The sequence below is a fragment of the Leptopilina boulardi genome, unplaced genomic scaffold (genome assembly GCF_019393585.1).
Source record: "Leptopilina boulardi isolate dan_hultmark-lab unplaced genomic scaffold, ZJU_Lbou_2.1 LbouV2_41, whole genome shotgun sequence".
Taxonomy (NCBI): Eukaryota; Metazoa; Arthropoda; class Insecta; order Hymenoptera; family Figitidae; genus Leptopilina; species Leptopilina boulardi.
In genome coordinates this window covers 1,121,832-1,145,151 of record NW_026137985.1, presented here as the reverse complement: position 1 = coordinate 1,145,151, position 23,320 = coordinate 1,121,832, and the positions used below count along the sequence as shown (strand labels likewise).

Below are 23,320 nucleotides of genomic sequence, written 5' to 3'. Positions count from 1 at the left end.
CGGTATGCGTATCTGACTTGCGTTCTAAGGGTTTAGGGTTCGATCCCCCATGCGTGCGAGATTTTTCGTTCTTAGTTTTAAGTGTTATAAGTACAATATTTGTTCATGTGTAATATCAATTATTAAATAATTATTAAATTAAGTATAAGTGCAAAGTAAAAAAAATTAAATATTATGAATTTAAAAAAATAAAAAAATTTACAACACAAATTATTTTTTGTAAAATAATTTATTAAAAATAAAATAATTTAATTAATATAAATGATAATTATTATTTTAATTATTTATTGTTAATAATATTTTATATATTATAAATAACATTAACTATTATTGGCTTCACATTACCTGTTCGTGGTAAAAATGGGAGTAATAAGCTAATAAGGATGAAATTTGCATTGGAAAGCGTGTTTTAGCATTTTGTAAAAAAGTGAGATTTTAAGTCCGGATGAGTACTTTGCCAGTATTATGCCAGTATTATTCTAGTACCACGTTAGTACTGGTGAGCGGGACAAAATCAGTACTGGACAGCGTTACCAGCCAGGGTTGGTCCACTACTGGCCCAGTACGGCAGTCAGTACTATTATACTGACTGGCAGTGTTGGGTCAGTACTATGCCAGTGGCACATTTCTACTTGGGTTTTTTTTCAAAATGTGTGTTTTAAACATACTTTTCAAAAAAAAAAAATCGAAAGTTATTTTAAACGATATGACTATCAAATTTTTGAGTTTTAATGATGAAAAGTCATTTTTCTCATTTGACGTACTGATCGATTTTTTTAAAATTATTTTTCCCGATAATGGGCAAACAATTTTTATAATATTTTCGGAATTTTAAAAATTTTTTGAGCTTTGAATTTTTCAAAAATGTTTTTGGTTTTTTTTATACTACGTACTTTTATGTATTTTGATGAGCGGATTACGCAAATCATAGTGATAATACCCAAAATTTTGATTTTTATGGTGAAAACCATAAAAAAGTTCAAAAATTTATTTTTTTTTTCGTTTATTGGGTAAAATATGCAAAATTAAAAAAAAATGCATCATATATAATAAATGTATTTTAATAAGATATATAACTTTTGTTTGAAAGTTTTTTTTTTAATGTTGCATATTTTACCCAAGAAACGAAAAAAACCATAAATTTTGGAACTTTTTTACGGTTTTCACCATAAAAATCAAATTTTCGGGTACTGTCACTATGATTTTCGTAATCAGCGCATTAAAATACATAAAAGTACGTAATATAAAAAAATCGGACAAGTGCGAGTTACACTCGCATTAAAACCGAGGGTTCCGTACCCTTAAACCTAAAACTTGAGGGGGCTAAAGTGTGAAGGCAGGTGGAAAAATTCCAATTTTTCTTAATTTTTCCTGTAATATGAGCATAAAAACACATAGATACACTCTAAATCTGAATCAGTGAAAATTTCTATTAATTCAAATCAGTGGCTCAGTTTTCTTTAATTCACCAGTGGAATTTCACTGGGAATCAGTAAAAACCACTGATTCTCAGTGAAATTCCACTGATGAATTAAAGAAAACTGAGCCACTGATTTGAATTCAGTGAAATTTTCACTGATTCAGATTTAGAGTGTAGACACATAGTCACATAGATCGAAAATTATCAGTTTTTCCTTGAAAACGCTATGATAATTAACTCCAATCGTTCTCGTTTAATTTTTTTGTAATCTACACGTAAAAACCTGTAAAAATGTATAAATTTGAAACCCTTTAGATAAAATTTTCTTCGTTTTTTGAAGAAAATTCATGATTTTTATCGAAAAAAAAAATTTTCCTTAAAAACAATATGATCATTACAGGCTTCGCTCTCATTAGTCAGTAAAAAAAATAGCAAAGAGTAGCCTGAAAAGTAAAAAAAGTAGAAAAAAGTAGCCTACGGAAAAAAATAAAAAATATGTGTAGTTTATATATTAAATTGTATTTAATTTTAAAAAATTAAATTGCAACACTTAATTTACATAATTATTTGCATAATACTTAGTTTTTAGGGTATTAAAATTAAAATTATACCATAAAAGTAAAGAATTTTCGAACATTTAAATGGCAATAGAGGTAATTACAAATTTTTGGCTCAATCCATTATATTTTATATCAAAAGTCGTTAAGGCCTAATTTTTTAAAAAATAGATACTTTCCGAAATGATTCTGGATGATATTTAGAGAACGAAATAAAAACAATTAAGTCAAAATTTTTATTATTTACCTTGAAATATGAGTTTAAAATGGAGAAGATATGGAAAACTCACTTTTTCAGCAATTAGAAAGATTATTAAAAATATAGACAACTCTTTTAAAATGTACAATGTATTACTGACTCTTGTTGAGAATTAATTAATTTATTATCTTTTATTGATTACACAGCCTCAGAAAAAAAATTAATTTTGTCCGGCGAAATAGACTAGTCATTCTTACGTCTTATTGTTAGTTCTTAGAGATAATCGCAAAAATCTGATAAAAATCCTGAATTAGGGACAAAGATAATTTTTTGCCGAAACACTACGATATTGTATTTCCATGTACATTGTACTTTTTTCCACTGAATTCGAATTCAAAGTCAGAATTGAGAGATTAGCTTAAATTTTGGAGATAATGCCAAAAAACTGATTTTGAGTTTTTTTTTGAATTTTTTGTTTATTGAGTTTTTTTGCAATTATCTCAAAACATTTCAGCAAATCTAACAATTCTACACGGAGAAAAAAGATTTCTTTTATAAAGTAACTTTTACTACTTTCAGAGTAAAACTGGACCAACTCGAAGTTTCTGCGCATCTCTGGCAATTTTTACTCCAAAAATAGTAAAATTTACTCTAGAAATAGTAAAACTTACTACGGAAACAGTAAAATTTACTACAGAAATAATAAATTTTACTATTTTTGGAGTAAAAATTGCCAGAGATGCGCAGAAACTTCGAGTTGGTCCAGTTTTACTCTGAAAGTAGTAAAAATTACTTTTTCTTTTTCTCCGTGTAACTTTGGATTCGGAATCAGTGGCTAAAAATACATGGAATTACACTATAGCAGTGTCATACAAAAATTTTTTCACTTTTTGATTTTTTTTCTTTTTTAAGCAGTTTTTTGAGTTTATCTCAAAAATAAGAGCCAATTCGGATTCAGCGACCCAAAATACGTAAGAATGACTAGTCTATTTTGCCGGACAAAATTTTTTTTGTGGGGATTTGTTAATTAAGTAAAAAAATGAAAATAATAGATAAAATATGTTTTCAAAGTTGGTCTGTGAAAGTAAGTAAGTTTAAACAGCACACAAAAATGACACAAAAATTGGATCTACAAGGTGCTAAATATCTTGCGGTTACTTTAACCTACACTGATAAAAATGTTTGTAGTTTTAATATACATAAAGTACTTAAATTTAAGAAACTGCTCTCTAAATTTGAATCAGCGGAATCTCGCTGATTCTCAGCTATAAGTATACCACTGATTCCAATCAGCTTATATGCACTGATGAATTAGTGAAATTTCACTGATTTTTCAGCGTATATCCGCTGATTGGTACCAGTGGTATACTTATCGCTGATTCAAATTTAGAGAGTGGTATATTAGAGTGTAATTCATATACAAAGTATATTAAATTTTGTCACTGAAAAAAATTCAAATAAAAAAATTGCATTTTACTCAATTTATACATGTTCTTGTGTACAAAATAAGGTTTTTATTAATAAAGCAATGTAATTTCTTTCATGTAAATGCAAGTTTAAATCAATTTACATTGTAAAAATGCATATAATTTGACATTTATAGTACTTAACCTAAATGTCACATATAAGTATTAAAATTCTTGTATTTAGAATGTTTTTTTTGAAAAATTTTCCCCTTATAAAACATTATTTGGACATAAACAACACAATAGTTAAAGAATTACGCACTGTTGTTTCAATTTCAAATAAATTTTCAATATCAAGGAAATAATGACCGTTTGGTGAAATAGGCATCTATAGCCGCCATGTTGTCACTTTAAATTTAATATACATGTATCTTAGATTTCAATACCTGTAGTGCATATTCGCTTCATACGCATGTATATTAAATCTAATACAGATTTTTCTAACAGTGTAGCGCATTAACATTTATGTAAAACTGTGAAAAATAGCCGGTTATCTATGTATATTTCGGTGGTGGGGATAAATCACTCTATTTTCTTAATTTCTAGTTTTTTATTTATCTAGTTTATTTTTATTTAGATATTTATTTTTATCTAGTTTTTTTATTTTCTTCTAATTTCTAGAAAATTTTAAAATCTTTAAGTTTTTAATTAATATTTATTTAGGCATATTTGAAATTTAAAGAACTGATTTAATACCAATTTTTCACAGTTTTTCATAAATTTAAATGGGTTAAAGTAACCGCAATATACACTGCAAAAACAAGTGTCTCATTTTGAGACGTTTTGTCCCCATATTTGAAACACGTAAGATGTTTTGTGTCCACATATTTGAAACGGATATGTGTCTCATTTTAAAACGTTTACATGTAAAATAAAACGTTATAAGTGTTTTAGATGTATCGAGTCACTTTTAATGTTTTAAAATGCAACACGAAGTAAAATTAAATGTCTTATTTTAAAACACATTTCCTATCTCAATGATTTGAAACACTTAAGTATCTCATTTTGAAACATTTGTGAGTTACCAGTTTTTGCAGTGTATTCAGCACTTTATAGATCCAATTTTTGTCTGCTATTTAAAATTACTTAAAACCATATATAGGTTTTGAACTCATTAGTCGGCAAAAAAGTAACAAAAAGTTGTCTAAGTAGTGGAAAAGTAGCTTTTAGTAGCCTAAGGTTGAAAAAAGTAGCCAACCATCAAAAAAGTAGTAAATAGTAGCTTTTAGTCGAAGAGTGCGAAGCCTGTCATCAACTCCAATCGTGCTCGCTATAATTTTCTTGTAATTTATACTCAAAAATATGCATGTACACCAGATATAAACTGTCTTGGTCAAATAGTGTGTGTGCTAGGAGGATTAAACGATTTTTTTTAAATTTTTTATTTTTCCTTGACAACGCAATGATAATCAATTCCTATGAGATTCGCTATATTTTTCCTGTAATCTACATTTTCTACGTATGTTACCTAAATGATGTAATATACGTAACAAATTGTAGCAAATGTTACAAACGTCAAAGAAATATCATAACCTTACGTTTTAGTCAGGGAATTTAATTAAAAGTCAGGGAACTTTTTAAAAATTTGCAAAAAATGAACATTTTTATGAATTTTAAAAATTTGTCGGTGCAAGGCAAAGGTTACAATGCTAATAAATAAAATGTTTTTATAATTTTAACAATACTTTAATATTTGATATTTTCTATTTTTTAAATATTAAATATTTATTAAAGAAAAGTGGGAAGAAGGTTAGGGTATAAAGTCAAGGAAATATTTTTCTACTTCTTGCTGGATACCCTAATAAAGTATTTTCAATACGAATATTTTTCGATTAACATTGAATATTAAGGGGCCTTCCACCCCGATTTATTTTAAAAACAGAATTCAAACGTAAAATAACCAATCGAGTAACATACGTAGGTAACATACGTAACATACATGAAGTATGTTACTTACCCATCCCTGCTAGTCTCATTGATAGAGTTCACCCTTCGGGTACGGAACCCTAAAAAACAAAAAATATTTTTAAAAAATTCAGAACTCAAAAATTTTTGAAAAATTCCGAAAATATTGTAAAAATCGTTTGCCTATTATAGGGCTAAGCTTAAAAGTTTCGTAAAAAGAAGTAGTTGTTTTTTGAAATTTGAAATAATCGATCAGAACGTCAAATGAGAAAAATGACTTTTTATCATTAAAATTCAAAAATTTGATAGTAATATCGTTTAAAAAAAATTTCGATTTTTTTTTGAAAAGTACGTTTAAAACACACATTTTGAAAAAAAAACTTTTAAAATTGATGCATTTTTAAGGAAGTTATGAGCATTCAAAAATTAAAAGTCATGCAAATTCTCCAATTTTCAAAATTCCATAACTCGAAAACGGCTTGCTAAAAAAATTTGAAAAAATTCATGGAAGCTAGTCCAGGCCTCGGATTATACGACTTTTTCGACTATTTCCAACTTTTTTTCAAAAATACTACTTTTTTTGACTTATTTTAATAAAATGCGACTATTTCGAATTTTTTTACATTTTTAAAAAAGTTTTTCAAATAAAATATATTTTTTTTTAGTATAAAATGCAGATATTCTTCAGCTCTTCTTTATTTCAATTATTTAACAAATTTTTAACTAAAATTCTTCACTAAATTTATTATTTTTAATAATTTTAATGAAATTCATCACAAATGCAATTATTTCAATTATTTTTCTATTAAAATTTTTATAAAATTTAACAATTATTTATAATTTAAAAAAAATATCAAATAAAATTACCAAAAATTTTTAATTCAAAATCATAAATAAATTCAAAATCAAATAAAATTGAATTATTTTCAAAAAATTTCAATTAAATAATTAAACTTAGTTTTATTTACTAATTTTATATCATCGAATCTTGAAAGGGGAATACAAGTTGATACTGTTTACACTGACTTTTCTAAAGCCTTCGATAAGGTTGATCATGCTATTCTAGTGGGAAAGCTTGTATCTTTTGGTTTTTCTTGTAATTTAATTAGTTGGATAAAAAGCTATCTTACTGACAGATATTTGTCAGTGCGTATTGAACATGAATTTTCAATTGTTTTCCTAGCAACTTCTGGTGTTCCCCAGGGATCGAATCTTGGGCCTTTATTTTTTCTGCTTTTTATAAACGACACAAACACTATATTTAAACATAGTTTATTCCTCTTGTTTGCTGATGACCTTAAATTATACAAAGCAATAACATGTGATCAAGATGCTCTTGATCTCCAATCAGATCTGAATGAATTAACAAAATGGTCAATAAATAACAAACTTTTTCTCAACATTAAAAAATGCAGTATAATTACTTTCAGTAAACTTCAGCTAATTAAAGAGTATCAATACAATATTGGTATTGATGTTCTCTCTAGAGCATCAGTGGTGCGTGACCTGGGAGTAACACTAGACTCAGAATTGGATTTTGGAAAACATATTTTAAATGTTGTCAATAACGCGACTAGAGTGTTGGGCTTTGTCACTAGAAATGCATCGCGGTTTAAGAATATAATAGCGTTAAAGGTCTTATATTTTTCTTTAGTTCGACCAATACTGCCGCCCCAACAAGAATAACCGTATCTGCATTTAGGATGAGTCACCTACTTGCCACTGCCACTGCCACCAATAAGTGACTTATCCAAAATGTAGTTACTGCTACTCTTGTTGGGACGGCAGAATACTCGAATTTGCTTCATTGATTTGGTCACCTTACCAAGAATACTTATTGATGGCACTGGAACGGGTGCAAAATAAATTTATGCGTTTTGTTGCTAGGCAGACGGGGATACCATTTGATAGATTTAGTCATGACTATACTGAACTGAGAAGGATTCTGGGTATTCCTTTATTAAGAAACATATTCTTAATTACTGATTTACTATTTATGTTTAAAATTATCAACGGCATTATTAACTGCCCTCCACTCTTATCTTTGCTAAATTTTGCTGTTCCTTTTAGACCAACCAGAAATCCAACTCTGTTCAGACAGTCTTTTCAAAGAACAAACTATGTACACTAAAACGTCAATCGAGAACAGACGAATGTGCAGTGCTGTTCTCGATTGACGCGATTTTTATCGCTCGAAAATAAAAACACTCAGGGCCGTATGAAGTGCCTTACGCAACAATGTGAATTTTATCTAGGGGATTTTCACTATTGGGCACTGAATCCACCTTAAATTTAAAAATTACAAGTACGACTTTGGCGTCAGTCATAACCTAAATTCTACCCGCTTCCCTACTTCCCCTCAAGTGTTCCCTTGCTCTGTTTTCGATTGATGTGTTCTCGATTGACGTTTTAGTGTAATAAATTCTGTTATAAATAGGATAACAAAAGAAGCTAATGAGTACCATAACAACCTAGATTTTTATGGTATTTCTCTAAGTAAATTTGTATGTAAGCTACGCTCTGAAATTTTTGATACTGCTTGAGAAATAACAAAACATTGTTTCGCACTGTCATTTTTCTTATGTTCTTTTTTTTATACTTTAGTACTCTTGTACGAAAGGGCATTGCCCGTATATATATGTAAATAAATAAATAAATTAAAAATCAGCTAAAATTCAATTATTACCCAAAATTTAAATTCAAAATTAATTGTTATCAAAATTTTCAATAAAAAATCAACTAAAATTAAATTATTATCCAACATTTCAATTGAAATTCAATTATTTTCCAAAATTTCAATTCAAAATCTTTTCATATTCAATTATTTTCCAAATTTTCAATTTAAAATCAAGTAAAATTCAATAATTATCCAAATTTTCAATTTAAAATTAATTATTATCAAAATTTCAATTAAAATTCAATTATTTCCCAAAATTTCTATTCAACATCAAAGAAAATTCAATTATTTTCAAAATTTTCAATTTAAAATCGACTAAAATTCAATTATTCTCAAAAATTTCAACTCAAAATTATTTATTATTAAAATTTTCAATCAAAAAACAACTAAAATTGAATTATTATCAAAACTTTCAATTATAATTCAATTATTTTCAGAAATTTGAATTTAACAGCTTCTAAAATTTTTTGACATTTAACTATTTCAATTATAACTCTAAGCCAATTCAATTATTTTTAACTATTTTTATAATATTCTTTGAAAATTCAACTATCTGAAACCATTTTTCAATTAAAAATGGTTTTCAAATTATTGTATTTTTGTCTGCAGTTTCTAATAAATTTTTTAGTTAAAAAAAAAAATTTTAATTAAAAATAACTTGAAGTTCAATTAATTTCAAAAATCTCAATTGTAAATCTTTGAAAATTTAATTACATTTAAAAAATGTTATCTTAAATTATTTGATAAATTATTTTTAGTTCTGTAAAATTTAATTATTGTCTGAAAATTAACAAAATCTTTTGAAATTCAATTATTTCTAAAAATTTCAACTTTAACCCTTCCAAAAGTATTATTATTTCAAAAAAAAAAAATTATTTAAAATCTGTAAAATATTTTTGTTAAAATAAAAAAAATCGACTATTTCGACTTTTTTTAGAATATAAATCGACTAAAACGACTTTTTTTGTGCCTTTAAGTTGATCCGAGGCCTGCTAGTCTCAATTAGTACTAAAAGAAAAAAAATCGGAATTGCAATTGCAGATGGATTTTCACTTTGGCGTGGAGTACATCATATATATTAAAATTTATTTGAGTTGTCTAATTTTTTATCTCAAATTTCAAAAGGGCTGAGTGCATAAGGCTCCTTTTTCGGTAACTCCTGTCTAGTGCTTTGGGGCCTTCGTGGGTGTAAATCCGGCCCTGATAATATCTGCATGCCCTTCCGTACTTTTAGTTTTTACTCGTATTGTTACGAAAATAACTATTGTCTCATGTTGAATTCAAATTGTTAAATTACTAATATATGAACTTCGAATTTCTAGTGTAGAAAAGGATCCATACGATTCCAATCAGAAAGTTAAAGAATCTCAAGACACCAGTTATAAAATTGTCGATTTACAAAAGAAGTTAGATTCTGCAAGAGGGCAGGTAAGAAATAGACTTTTTAAGAACCATTAAAAATATTTTATTAAATTACAAATTATTTCCGCTTTATTGGAATTCAATTTACTTGTACAGTGTTTGAGTTTCGGTTTCACGTACAAGTTCACAATACTCTCCATGCTATAGAAATAACACAAGGCAACATTGTAACGATAGAGTATCGTAGTATAGTGGCGCGGCGAAAAGAGAGAAAGTAGACAGCGTAAGTAGTAGTGTCACTCTTTTCCCCCACCACTCGCTGTCACCTAGCTGCTAGTGATATACCTTTCGTCTCGCACCTTTTCCTCAGTCTTCTTCCGACTCGTCTAGATGTGCTTCTCTGACGATTGGAAGCGACTCACTCCTGGCTACCTGGTGCTCAGTAGAGGTGCGTCTCTCTGAACACCGGAGCCTTCCTTACTTCCTAGAAGGAGCTGTACTTGTTCCTGTAGGCGCTCCTGCGGAACAGTAACACCCTTCGCCTTCCTTCCTCCTGGTGAACCAGGTTACTCACTCACTTCCACCAGGACCGTCCTTGTCGAGTAGAGTCGCTCCTCTCTTGACAAAGATGATGCACTAGGTCGATTCCCCATCTCAAGGCGCTTCTCGGGTGGAGGAGACACCTAGTGAATATTACTTTGCACTAGCTTCGCGTCGGGCATGAATATTGGAACCGATTCCAATATCTAGCTTCTTCCCGATTACGAATAATAATCGACCTAGCGTGCACGACCCTAGTATCCGTACGTACCGTCGTCTAAGGGGTAAATTCTAGAAAGTACCCCATGTGAAAGTAATATGCGTCGTCCTAATCAACATCTTCGCGAACGTGGTAAATATGTTTAAATCCGTTTTATTCTGGATTAATGACAAGCGCGATCGGAGTCGCAGCGAACGCTCCACTAGAATAGCTAGTTCTTTCATCGTTATATTTTCTAAAGATTAGTATTTTATTTGCATTGTATAGATTCTTTCGTTCTTATATTATTTTATGTAATAATTCATTTTTGTATATTTTATTATTCTTTTATTTAAACAATATATTCTCTTTCGAAGGTTTAAATAAAGACTTGTCAATGACTACGCCTCTCCTCTACATCATAGTAAGAAATAGTTCCGAACTTAATCGAAACATAGATGGCGCTTCACGCCATCTACCGAGATTTAAAGTAACTAGTCAAAATAGGTACCCGAACTCCATCCGGCGAGCAAATCCTTTGGCAATAAAAGTCAGATCATTACAAAAGTATAAAATTAAAAATATAAGAATAAATAAATTGATGAAGTACAATATTATCCATATTATCATGTGATAAATATGAATAATAAATAACTAAATAAATATTATATTATTTCTAGGTTAAGAAACTACAAGGAGTTGAATACAGTAAAGAAGACCAACTTCAAAATTTAGAAAATCTACGAAATCAATTAAAGCTAAAGAGGGAACTTCTGCTAAAATATCGTAATATGTGCAGTTTTGATATGTTTAAAATTTAATTATTCAAACTATAAAAGTTAAATATTCCAAAATTCAAAATGGTTTTAAGACATTTTATACGCAATTTAATTCACAATGAATATATTGTTAATAAACTTGCTGAATCTAAATTCTTTAGAAGAATTGCTCAATTATCAATTGTTCTTTTTTATCGAATGAAAGGAAGTAAAGCTGCAGGACAAATAATGTCAGATCCACAAAAATTTAAACTTAATTCAGAAGAATTTCTTAAAAAAATTTACGATAATTTACAGAAACAATTAAATGATGCAAAACGAAATGAAAAAAAATAAACAAGCATTGTATGTTTCAAAGTTATATATGTATATTTGTCTGTAATTATTTAATAGTCAGTAAATAATGTAATTAAAAAATTGTTAATTGTAAAATAATTTTTTCTGGCGTTTCGACCAGATAAAGTGAAAATATTTTAAGGAGTAACATCACGTAAAGTACTTTGAAAATTTTGTGACTGTTTATTTAAAAAAGAGAAAATATTGACATCCCAGATAACCTAAAAATTTGCAGCTGACAAATCAAGAAAAAAAGGTAATTTTGTCGAACATAATTAACATTTCACCCACTTCAGATTTTAAAAATGTGTTTTATTTATATTATATCGCTGGAGTATTTTATAATGTTTAACCTTTATTTTTTTGTTACTTTGAAATAATATTATTATAAAATAATATTCATTTAAATTGTCATATTAGTGTCCTTTGTCAAACAAAAAAATTTTTGTCCTAAGTTTGATTAATTTTTATAAGATTAAGTCGTAAAATACAGTTTTTTTAAAATAATTATTTAACTTACAAAAATACAAAAATGATTTTTATAATAATGGCAGAAAAAATGCAGGCAAAATGTCAAAAGTATAATGCGACCTCGAAGTCATTTTTAATGTACAAATGAGTGGAATGTCTAAAGTTTAGCGCTTAACTTTTTTGGAGGCTGAATATGACAATTTAAATGAAATGAACCATACAATTTTATGACCTAGAATCAATAATTGAAGTCACAAATTTCATCGAAAAAAAATTACAAATTTTAGTCTTCAATCTACAGTATTAAGTCTTATACATAAGTCTCAAGTCTTAAGCTTGAGTCTTAAGTTTTATGCCCAAGTTTTAAGTCTTAATTCTTATGATTAAATCTTAAGTTTTATGCTTAAGTGTCTTATGTTCTTAAGTTTTAAGCTACAAATCAGGGAAATCATGGAAAAGTCAGGGAATTTTATGAAAAGTACTGGAAAAATACAAAATTTCCAAAAATGCTACTAAATGAATAATTTTTGAAATTTTCCATTTAAACTTTTGCTTCTAAAAATTATTGTCTTACATTTTTATAACTGAAGGCCTCGCCTCGGATCGACATTTGAAAGAAAAATAAGTCAGTTTAGTCGATTTACATTACAAGAAAAATCTAAAAACTCCATTTTTTCATTTTCAATTTTAATTAGTTAATAAATATTTTATTATTATTAACAATTTGTTTTTAGAAATTAAATAAAATTTATTATTTTCTTAATAAGAATGGTTCACAGAAATATTTCCAAGAATTTTTTTTAAACCATCTATTTAAACTGAGACAAATTTTCAAAAATTAAATTAAGTTATATTAAAAAAAAAATTTTTTTTGAAGTCTGATTTAAGAAGATTTTTAATTAAAATTTTAAAATTAATGGAATTTGGAATAGTGTGATTTAAAATTTTTAGAAATAACTGAATTTCAGGAGTTTTCAATTGAAACTTTATAAAGAATTAATGAAATTTTTTTTGTATATAAATATTTATTATTTATAATTTATTTATTTATTACACTTGTCTGTGATACGAACCCCGCACCATTTACATGGGAATTTGGTGTCCGGTGAAATTTTCTGCAACTTTGTAATTTTGTCGTTTTTGACCTCCTGAACAAAAAATGTAAATAACAAAATTCCAAAAAATGGACAGATTTTTTAAAAATTGAGGTTTAAGTTCAAAAAATAGTGTTAAAAGCGAAAAAAATTCAAAAATGAGTAAAACCAAAAGAACTAAATAAACTTTCTTATAACTCGTTACTCAGGGGTTTTCGGGGTCGCTGCTTACGAATTCGATGTCAATTTTTGAAAATCCAAAATGTCGGATCCAAAATGACCGACTTTTAACACTATTTTTTAAACTTAAACCTCAATTTTTAAAAAATCTGTCCATTTTTTGGAATTTTTCCATTTACATTTTTTGTTCAGGAGGTCAAAAACGACAAAATTACAATAGTTGCAGAAAATTTCACCGGACCCAAAATTCCCATGTAAATGATGCGGGCTTCTTTCTGTCATTCTGACACACACAAACGGTCGTCGAGTACAAAAATGAGACTTTTCACGAAACTTTTAATTAAAGCACGGTTATCAGAAGATGAAACATTTAGCCAATTCTCAGATGGAGAAAGATTGTTAGAAAAATCGGAAACAAAACTTTCGAACAAGTGTTCGCAAGCTGGGCAAGAGGTTAAAATATGTAAAAGATCTTCGTCTTCCAGATTACAGCTAGAACAAGTAGTGTCAGGGAGAAAAACATACTTTTTTTTCTTAAAATAAATACGGTTAACAGGGATATGTCCAGAAACGGAACTAAATTGAATTATAATTTTGTTCCGTTCCGTGCCAGAGGCATGAAACTAAATTACTTAAGGAATTTATTTTGTGTTCCGGCACGATACAAAATAAGAGATAATTATATTTCGTGCCGAGGAAACGGAACAAAAATAAGAGGTAATTATATTTTGTGCCGAGAAACGAAACAAAAATAAGAAGTAATTGTATTTCGCGCTTCCTCCTCTAGATCACATGTAGTAGTCCACTTTACGCCAGTATTAGCACAATCTTAAAAGCAAATGAAAAAGAAAAATGGTGGCGCTGCGCTTGCCTCCAACTTCCGGGTCACGTGCCATTTTATGCGCGTTCCACACTTAAACCTTTTGGAGATCCGACGCGACGTGCCCTCTCCAGTGACTCTGCGCGTAGGGGAAGTGAGTGTTTCTCAGTTAAATGCTTCTCGCTTTAAATCATCTTTAATACAATAAATAAATTATTATTCTTATAACAACAATTAAATCATATGTTAAATTTAATAGATTTATTATGTTTCAGAAAATTTTGTGAATATTTAATTCAATTAAATTTGACATTTAATCAAGTATTAATTGATAAATTTTTTAATGGAATTAATTATTATTGGTTAAAAGGACATTTGTTTTAATTTATTGTTAATAATGAATTTTCTTTTTTAAACATGTATTTTTCATAAATTAATTTTATATACATATAAACAGTAATAAATAATATATTAGGTAGGCGTTTTAAAAATATATTTTAATAAAAATACCGTTATTTATTTATGATTTTACGAAATTTTCATTTTACTGTATTTAAAAATGAATAGTTTTAAATTTCAGAAAAAAGATTACATTTCGACATAAATTATTTTTATTTTTACATTTAAATTTTAAAATGAAATTATTCTATTAAGTTAATGTTACATGATAGAAGAGAATGTTATTTGTTTTAAATACAAAAATAAATCGGTATGAATACAGTTAATTTATTATAATAGTTAATAATTGGTTAAAATAAATAATCACTTAATTCAAATTCACAAAATTTTCTGAAACATATTAAATCTTTTAAATTTAACATATTATGATTTAATTGTTGTTATAAGAATACTAATTTACTTTTTATATTAACGATGATTTAAAGCGAGAAGCATTTAACTGAGAAACACTCACTTCCCCTATGCGCTGAGTCACTGAAGGGGGCACGTCGCGTCGTGTCAGATCTCCAAAAGGAATGATAATTATCATTCCTTTTCTTTGTGCCAGTATGTAAACACGTGCAAATATTATCTAAAGAAAAATTATTATGGGAAATAATAAAAAAAGACGACATTCGTCATCAAGAGAATCCGAATCTGATTCGGAATGCGACAGTGATACCAAACAATTACTTAAACGTATCAAGAAACTAAAAAAGGTTAAAAAATCAAAGCGAAAAAAGTATAAACGATGACATTCAAGTACGGATTCCGGAAGTAATTATACTTCAAGTAAGTTTATAAATTTGTTTTTTTGGTATTTATTCCCGTGTAGAAATTTATCGTGGAAGTGTATGGGAAACTTTACAGTAGGACTAGATTCAGTCTAGCAACTTTAAGGGAAAATGTTACAGAATCGGGCAGGGTATGTAACGCTTGGAGTCTCAAGTTTCTATCTAGGCCTCTTGTCAAGTCCTTGTCCAGCAAAATTCAATGATCCTGGCCAGTTCCACGAAATTAAAATTTACAGTTTCTTCCTAGATGGTATAACTAATATACGTAAATAATAAACAAATATTTTCAATTTTTATTTATTAAACCAACTAAATTACAGCATCATTGTTATTTAATATCACAATTTCTTTAAAACTTATTTTTAAAATTGTAACATTTTTGGGTGCTTTCTTTGAAACAAACAATTAAATAGTAGCTTTTTCTTAATAATAATAATACTCAACGTCGGGTACAGCTTCTCCAAGAGGATCGACCAGATCTTCTGGGTTAAGAACGGGCACGTTGAGTTCCAGAATCACTTTCTTTCTCAACTGCCGGTGTCCTTCCCAGTCCTTTGAATTTGACAACACTTTTCCCAACTCTCGGTAATAAGCCTTGTCGGTGAATTTCTTGTTTTCAGCTAGCAACTTTATTCTATTAATAAAATCAAAAATCAAATTAAAATCAGCATGTAAAGTGGCCTTGCACGTGCTAATTTAAGGTTATGTTTGCCATCGCGAAAACTGGTTTTTAGAAATAATCTTAATAATTTTAATTTTAATAAACTGTATAAATATAACCAAAGATAAAATCGAACTTGAAAATGAAGACGTTGGTTAGGAATATAATTTATTACAGGAAATATTTGGTAAATCTCAACTCGAAAACCAAACGAAATCGACGCTTGGCGTTGCTTAATGTTTACAAACGTTGATTCGTAACAACGAAAATTTATGACTATTTTAATCAGTTTTATTCTTACCTGAATCTGTTCGTCTTATTTTTCTTGTCCACCAGTAAAAAGAACTGCGTTTTTATAAATAACTGCATCCACTATAAAATCCAGATAAAAAAACTTTCGCGACCATGCTTTGCAGTCATCCCCAGACTTGCCTGTTCCTGTCTGCTCTGATAAATACTACCAACAGAGATCAGTGCTACCAACCGCCCGGTCCTAATAGCGCGCGCTTATTTGAAATAATTGAATTAAACTTTATAACAAAGTTCTATTATTATTTTTTTATGTACATATAAATTATTAATTAAAATTTATTTACAAATAAATTACAAAATTTCTATTATAAATAAAGTTATGAATATTATATTGAGATATTATTTTGTTTGGATTTATAATTTTAGTTTGATTCTATTGTGCTTATAAAAATTCATTAATTATTAGTTAAATTATTTTATTTATGAGCTTTCGCCTATCGACAAAGGTATCCTCAGATATTTTGACTGAAAATACATGTAATTATTAAGTCATGATTTTTTTAAACATTTTTGAATATTAGAAAATGACGCAGGAAATTTTTGTTAATAACATAACCTAAAACTTATCAAGAAGGTTTCCTCAGTAAATAAATTTAGAAATTAACTATATTATTATTAAATTTCAAAAAAAGCAATTTAATTTAACAAAGTTTTTAAAAAAATGAATAAATTTATACATTATTTTTCTTTAATTTTTTATTAAAAAAAAACATGAGGGTTTCAAAAGTTCAATTTTTATTTTCATTAAGCAAAAAATGAGCAACTTTTCAAAACATGATAAATCTATTTTTCAAGAAAATTCAAATTAATACGTATTAAAAAAATATATAGGATCTTAAAAATCTCTTTATTATAGTTAACTTTGTAAAAAAATGTATTATTAAATCATTTTTAAGTTTAAAAACATTTTCCCTAACAAACAATAATACAATAATATCGCGTCAATCACTGATTCTGTCTGCTAGCAAGTAACTGTATCAAATTAGTGACACATACTTGACGGACTTGTACTAACTTTCCATGTCGGTATCCTAGACAGCAACATAGTAAATCCTTGGCAGGCCTCATATCAAAGAAAATAAAGGGAATACTGTACAAAAACTGAACATTAATTTTCCGGGGCCAGGACAGATATTTGAGAATCATTTTCCACGATAAAAACTGTCTAGCATTTGAATCACACAAGGATTGCCCCGACAAATTTCTACACGGGTTACTTTCCGGTGTTTTTACTGACTCCAATCTGTTTAAAAAGAAAAAACAAATATCAGCTTGTGGTTCACAACCTAAAAAGTTCAGGTCCCACGGACCAAAAAATTGTTTCAACATTTGAGACTATTAATTATTGGACACCAACCCATAATAATAATAATAATTATTATTACAGGGCTCCAAGCCATTGAATAAAGTTTTGAATGTAAAATTTTTTTATAATTTAAACTGATAAAAAAACAAAAATTTTGTGAACATTTCAAAATAACCTGAAAATAACTAATAATTTTGCTATATTAATTTATTGGACCCCAATCCTTTTTTCAATTTATACTTGCTTAAGCGTCTTTTTTTGATGTAATTTTTGTTATTACATATAAATAAAAATACATTATTTACAGGTTATGATTCTCGATCACACGACCGTGCAATTCGTTCACCTTCAGTTATTGAAGAATATTATCATAACAAATCACGCTCTCGTCAAAGATCCGAGTCTCCACAAAGACACGACTCCCGTCAACGGTCCGACTCTCGGCAAGAATCCGATTCTTATTGCAGATCAAAATCTCGTCAAAGATCAAACTCTCGTAACAAATCAAGTTCTCCTCTACAACATATTGATACCTCAAAAAATAAGACCACCAAAAGACAGAAACATCCCACTCACAACTTGAAACAACACTTCAAGAAAAAACATTGGTTCCCACAGTGTTAATCGTATTTGGGAAACGCTTGGATGCAGAAAGGATATTAGCTTCAGAAATTCATAATGATTTCGTAATTCGTTGGAATTAATTTAATTAATTAATTGTATCGAAATAGATCCCCGAAATTGAATGCTGAATTCAAAAGCTCGATTCAAGAAGCAGTTGCTCTTCGAGATAGCAAAATTTTTTCTCGTCAGGAAAAAATTCGCTTGTATCGCAGCGAATATAAAGATCATATCTCATTTGTTGACATAAGAATCAGTAACTGATTTACCAATTTTCGAGTCATTATGCGACTCCTGCAGAATCTTGTGTGACATTCAGCATGACGAAACTGCTATTAGCAGGGGATTAATTTTTTCAAATTATCAGTCACCCCTGAAGGAAGCATTAAGTAGCATCACTTCGGATGAATTTTTTGTTCGGTAAAGAACTCGTCACAATTTTGAAAAATATAAAATCCGTAGAACGGACAGCTAAAGATCTAAAACCTAATAAAAATTTCGGAACTCAAAAAAACTTCAAGAGCCTGCCCCGTTATCCAACCAGGAATCAAACGGGGTCAGGCAATCGAAAACCATTCCAGAAGTATCGACGGAAACAGAAGAATTATCGACCTCCACAATTTCAATCGAAACCATTCAAGAAGGACTTCAAGAAAATTCCCGCGAAGAAGGTATAGACAGCCAGGTTTTTGGACCCTGGAAGAGAAAAAACGCCATATTAATGAATTAGAATTAATGGCTGCGTTTTTTAGCCTCAAATGCAATGCTGAAAAACTAAACAATTGCAATATTCTTTTACGAATAGACAATAATAAGGCCATTTGCTATGTCAATAAAATGGGTGGTATCCAACACACTCATTTGAATGACATAGCAAAAAATATTTAGGAATGGTGCGAGTTTCGAAAAATTTACATTTTCGCTTCTTACATCAGTTCTAAGAAAAATTCCGAAGCTGATTTAGAATCTCGTCGATTATTTCAGGAGACGGAATATGAACTTGCGAATTACGCTTTTTCAAAAATAGTCAAATACTTTGGTCAGCCGAAAGTTGACTTATTTGCAAGCAGATCGAACAAAAAATGCAAATCATTCGTTTCCTGGAAAAAAGATCCTGAATCGTTTGCTATTGACGCATTTACGATATCTTGGAAATTTAATTACTTTTACGCGTTTCCACCTTTTTCTATCATTTTGAAAGTTTTAAACAAAATTATTAATGAAAAATCCGAAGACAGTGTAGTGGTTCGAGACTGGCCAACGCAGCCTTGGTATCCCGTTTTCCACTCGTTGTTAACTGAAAAACCAATTTATTTTAAGCCTTGTCATAATCTTTTGATTTCATCCGACAGATCTCGACACCCATTATGGAAGCACCTTACCCTGGTGGCAGGCAGATTATCCGGCAAGCTTTGACTCAAAAGGGAACACCAGAAGAAAGTTTGCAAATCACGTTCGCATTCATTAGCGATTCTTCGATACGCAATTACGATGTTGCTCTAAAAAAATGGTGGAGTTTTACTCACCTAAACAATATTAGCGCGTTTGAACCTTCAGTTTCCGAATTGTTAATGTTTCTAACACAATTCGAAAAAGGTTCTTCTTTTAGCACCTTAAACTGTACGCGATCAGCAATCTCTTTGATTTCAGGCCAAGCAATTAACAATGATGGGAAAGTAAAAAGATTTTTTAGAGGAATTTCTTCGCTTCGTCCTGGTAGACTTAAATATGAATTTACTTGGGACCCCAAAATGCAATTTTTAGTAAAATAAATATTTAATAGTTTTATGGAAAATTATTTTGTCAATTTATTTTGAATTTAAATAATTAAATCACAGAATAGAAAAAGAGAAATAGCGATACAAGTTACTAACATTGTGGCTAATAAATTGTACTCCCATTTTAAAAATGTGTCCAAATGTATAACGTCACTGAGAATAAATTTAAAAAATTTTCTTTTAAAAAATTGTTTCGCTATTTCTCCTTTTCTATTCTGTGATTTAATTATTTAAATTCAAAATAAATTGACAAAATAATTTTCCATAAAACTATTAAATATTTATTTTACTAAAAATTGCATTTTAAAATTTCTAAAAATTTTCCGCGCAATTTTGCTACAAATTGTTCTTGAAACTTTTCAACAATTTTGCTTAGCATGTTTGCAGAAAAATTTTGTTGCAAACTTGCAAAGGGAGGACATTTCAATATTTGTCACAAGTTTGCTGCAAACTTACCTTATAAACTTTCAAACCTTGCACTGCAAACTTGCTGCAAGTTTCCGTGCTATTTGGGTAAATTAGTAACATATTATACATTTGTACTTTAAATTCAATTCCAGATACAACAATAAATATTCACTGATGAATGCACACATCTGATGTTGAAACGTCTTAAATAAAAGAATTTTTCTTCTTCTTTATTCCAAGAACCTTCATGCAAAATTTTTTTAAAATATACATATTATATCAAAGGTTCAATGAACACACCAAAATGTTAACAAAAGAAATTTTTAAGGGGGGAAAAGAGGTTGAAAATTAAAAATAAGGATTAATTTTGAAAAAACTTTTTAGGCAAAAAAAATCCTCATGATAAATTAAAATCTATAAAGTTTTTTAGAAAGTTATACGTATTAGAAAATAACCATGTTAAAAACAGACTTCTGTTGCAACCCTGAATTTGTATAATGGCATAATTTCAAATACTATTTTCAGATTTATGAAACGTTATATTTAAATATTTTTTATGATTCTGCACTTAAATTTGGTATTCTTATTTTGAAAATGTAATTGATAACTTACACTTTTTTATATGAATTGGTAAATTGTTTAAACTGCTTATGAATATCCAATTGAATGTAAGATAAAAGCTCCAGTATCTGGACGCTATTGAAGGAGTCTCAAAAATTTATCGGTGTTTTGTACTAAGATAATTCAATATAATTGATAAAATGTTTGTATTTTCATTTTATTTACATTTGAAAGATACCAATTAGACGAAATTAATCATAATAGATGTTGTTACATCTGGTCATTTTTTCAACTTTATTTTTTCTCTATATTTAATTTTTTTTCCACGTTTCTTATCTTCTTAAGAAAAACAACATCTGTTTATTTAAAAAAATCGTGTTCTTTCTTTTTATTCACCGACTCATAATTGTTTTTTCTCTTGTTTCGTTTTTGAGCAGATAATAAAACGTAAAACCTAAGTGGTCAATATATACAGAGTGCACTTTTTCCAAAAATCTTAGAAACCGAAACATTCGTAAGCAATAAAATTACAAAATACAACCATAAAATCTTTTCGGAACTCTACAAGTGCATCCTCCAGATGTCGACCGCTGGGGTTCTTTTCCTTTCATTTTCGTTTTTCTTACGACAGGTCCGAGAGTCCCTGCCGCCAAGATTTCCTTCTGTTTGTAATAAAATTTGTATAGGTTCCAAAAAAATATATTATACTAAAATTCACACACACTTATATAGAATGAATGAATGTATAAAATATTTTAGAAATAATATAAATTTATAATAACAATTAACTTTAATAATTAATTTCATTATCATTATTAATAAATAATTAAAATGTTATTTTTCAACAATTTATATTAAATTTTAATAAAAACTAGTAATTGTCAAAATTTATAATTAATTATTGTTTAAAATTATTAATATAAGTAAAATTAATAATAAAAATTATAAAAATATAAAATTAATAAATAAACAATTAAAATTTAATACAATTTAACAATAATTAAATTATATTGATATTTGACAATAAATAATTATAAATAATTAAAATTTTAAATAATTACCCTGCTAAAAATAAAATCAGAAATCAGTCTCAAAACGTCAGAAATCCTGACGTTTTGAGACTATTTTGATGTTCTGTGATGCTGCTGACTAATTCTGACTTAAATAGTTTTTATGGGCCTGACGTTTTCTAAAAAGTGACGATTTCTCACTACGTTTTATTTTTTTTTTTGTAAAAAGGGTTCCAAGAGAGGTACCAAGGCCACTCAAACCCACCATATAACTCTATTATATTATATATTCCCTTTTTCCAACAGAAGGGTCCTTTCGAGGGTCCATCAGGTTTTATGACTTTTTAATGCAAAATAAAAAATTATTTAAATTTAAATAAATATTTTTTTAAATGTTATATTTGTAATTTATAGATTTTAACGATTCCAATGATATAAAACATTATGTAAAAACTCTAAAATTACATAATGATTATACAATAAATACTCCATTAATTAAAATTAATTCTCAATAATTAAAAATATTTGCAAAAAATTTTATATCGTTGTAATTGTATTGACATGTACATTACGAATATAATATTTAAAAATCATTTTTTTCAAATGCAACAATTTTTAATTTTGCAATGAAAAGCCATAAAACCATAAAAGATCCTTCTGGCCTATACTTTTCTTTTCGTCCTTTTCTAACGTACATATAATATATATGGAATCACGTTTGTAAGACGCAAGGACAGAAAAGGGAAGGCGTCAATGACTACGACTATACTTTTAAAGTCCCTACTTCAAATTTGTATTTATTATTTTACAGTAAGCTAGTTTCCTTACATTTAGTTATAAGAAAGCAGCATATGTTGAAAACCTATTCTTACCATTGTGTTAACTCTATATATATATTTGAAAAAAATTAGAAATCGCTGGCTATTTCACATAAAAGTTTATTTTTTTACAACTAGATGAGCAAAAACATTCTGGTCTCTTGTAAAATAGAATATATGAATTGATCGCTCAATCAATCTCTGAGCGAATTTGATCCAGTTTTCACTAAATATAAATTTGATTTGAACCAAATATTACATCTAATTATAGTGCAGTATTCTAAAAAGAGAAATTAAAATTAGTAATTATTTAGTTGATTTGTGGAAGAATTATGTTAAATTGAATTTTAATAATATAGTAATTAATATATGCATATTAATTAATTCTTATCATTATAATTAATTATAATAGTAATGAATGTGCTAAAACGTGAGCGAAAAACCTGATAAAATTCGCTCAGAGTTTACTTGAGACAATCCGACAGTATCTTATTATTCTAGACTATTTTATTTGTATATTACACATATTCTTTTAAGTTCGAATTCAAATAATATTTACATACGAATTTTTTGTTTAATTAAATATTTGCTGAAGCAAATTTTATTAA

The 23,320-nt window shown here is 28.2% G+C and overlaps 1 protein-coding gene across 2 annotated transcripts in view; it reads left to right on the top strand.

Moving 5' to 3' along the window:
- The window catches only part of LOC127289482 (mediator of RNA polymerase II transcription subunit 9), a 39,596-nt gene extending 28,131 nt beyond the window's left edge, over positions 1–11,465 (top strand). Inside the window, exons 2-3 of one of the 2 annotated variants that reach the window (XM_051317442.1) lie at positions 9,547–9,652; positions 11,006–11,465. In XM_051317442.1, coding sequence (XP_051173399.1) covers positions 9,547–9,652; positions 11,006–11,146 — 247 coding nt within the window. In that variant the 3' untranslated portion in view covers positions 11,147–11,465. The remainder of the gene's footprint in view (positions 1–9,546; positions 9,653–11,005) is intronic. The other variant, XM_051317443.1, reaches the window with a different exon arrangement.
- The last annotated feature ends 11,855 nt before the right edge of the window (positions 11,466–23,320 follow it).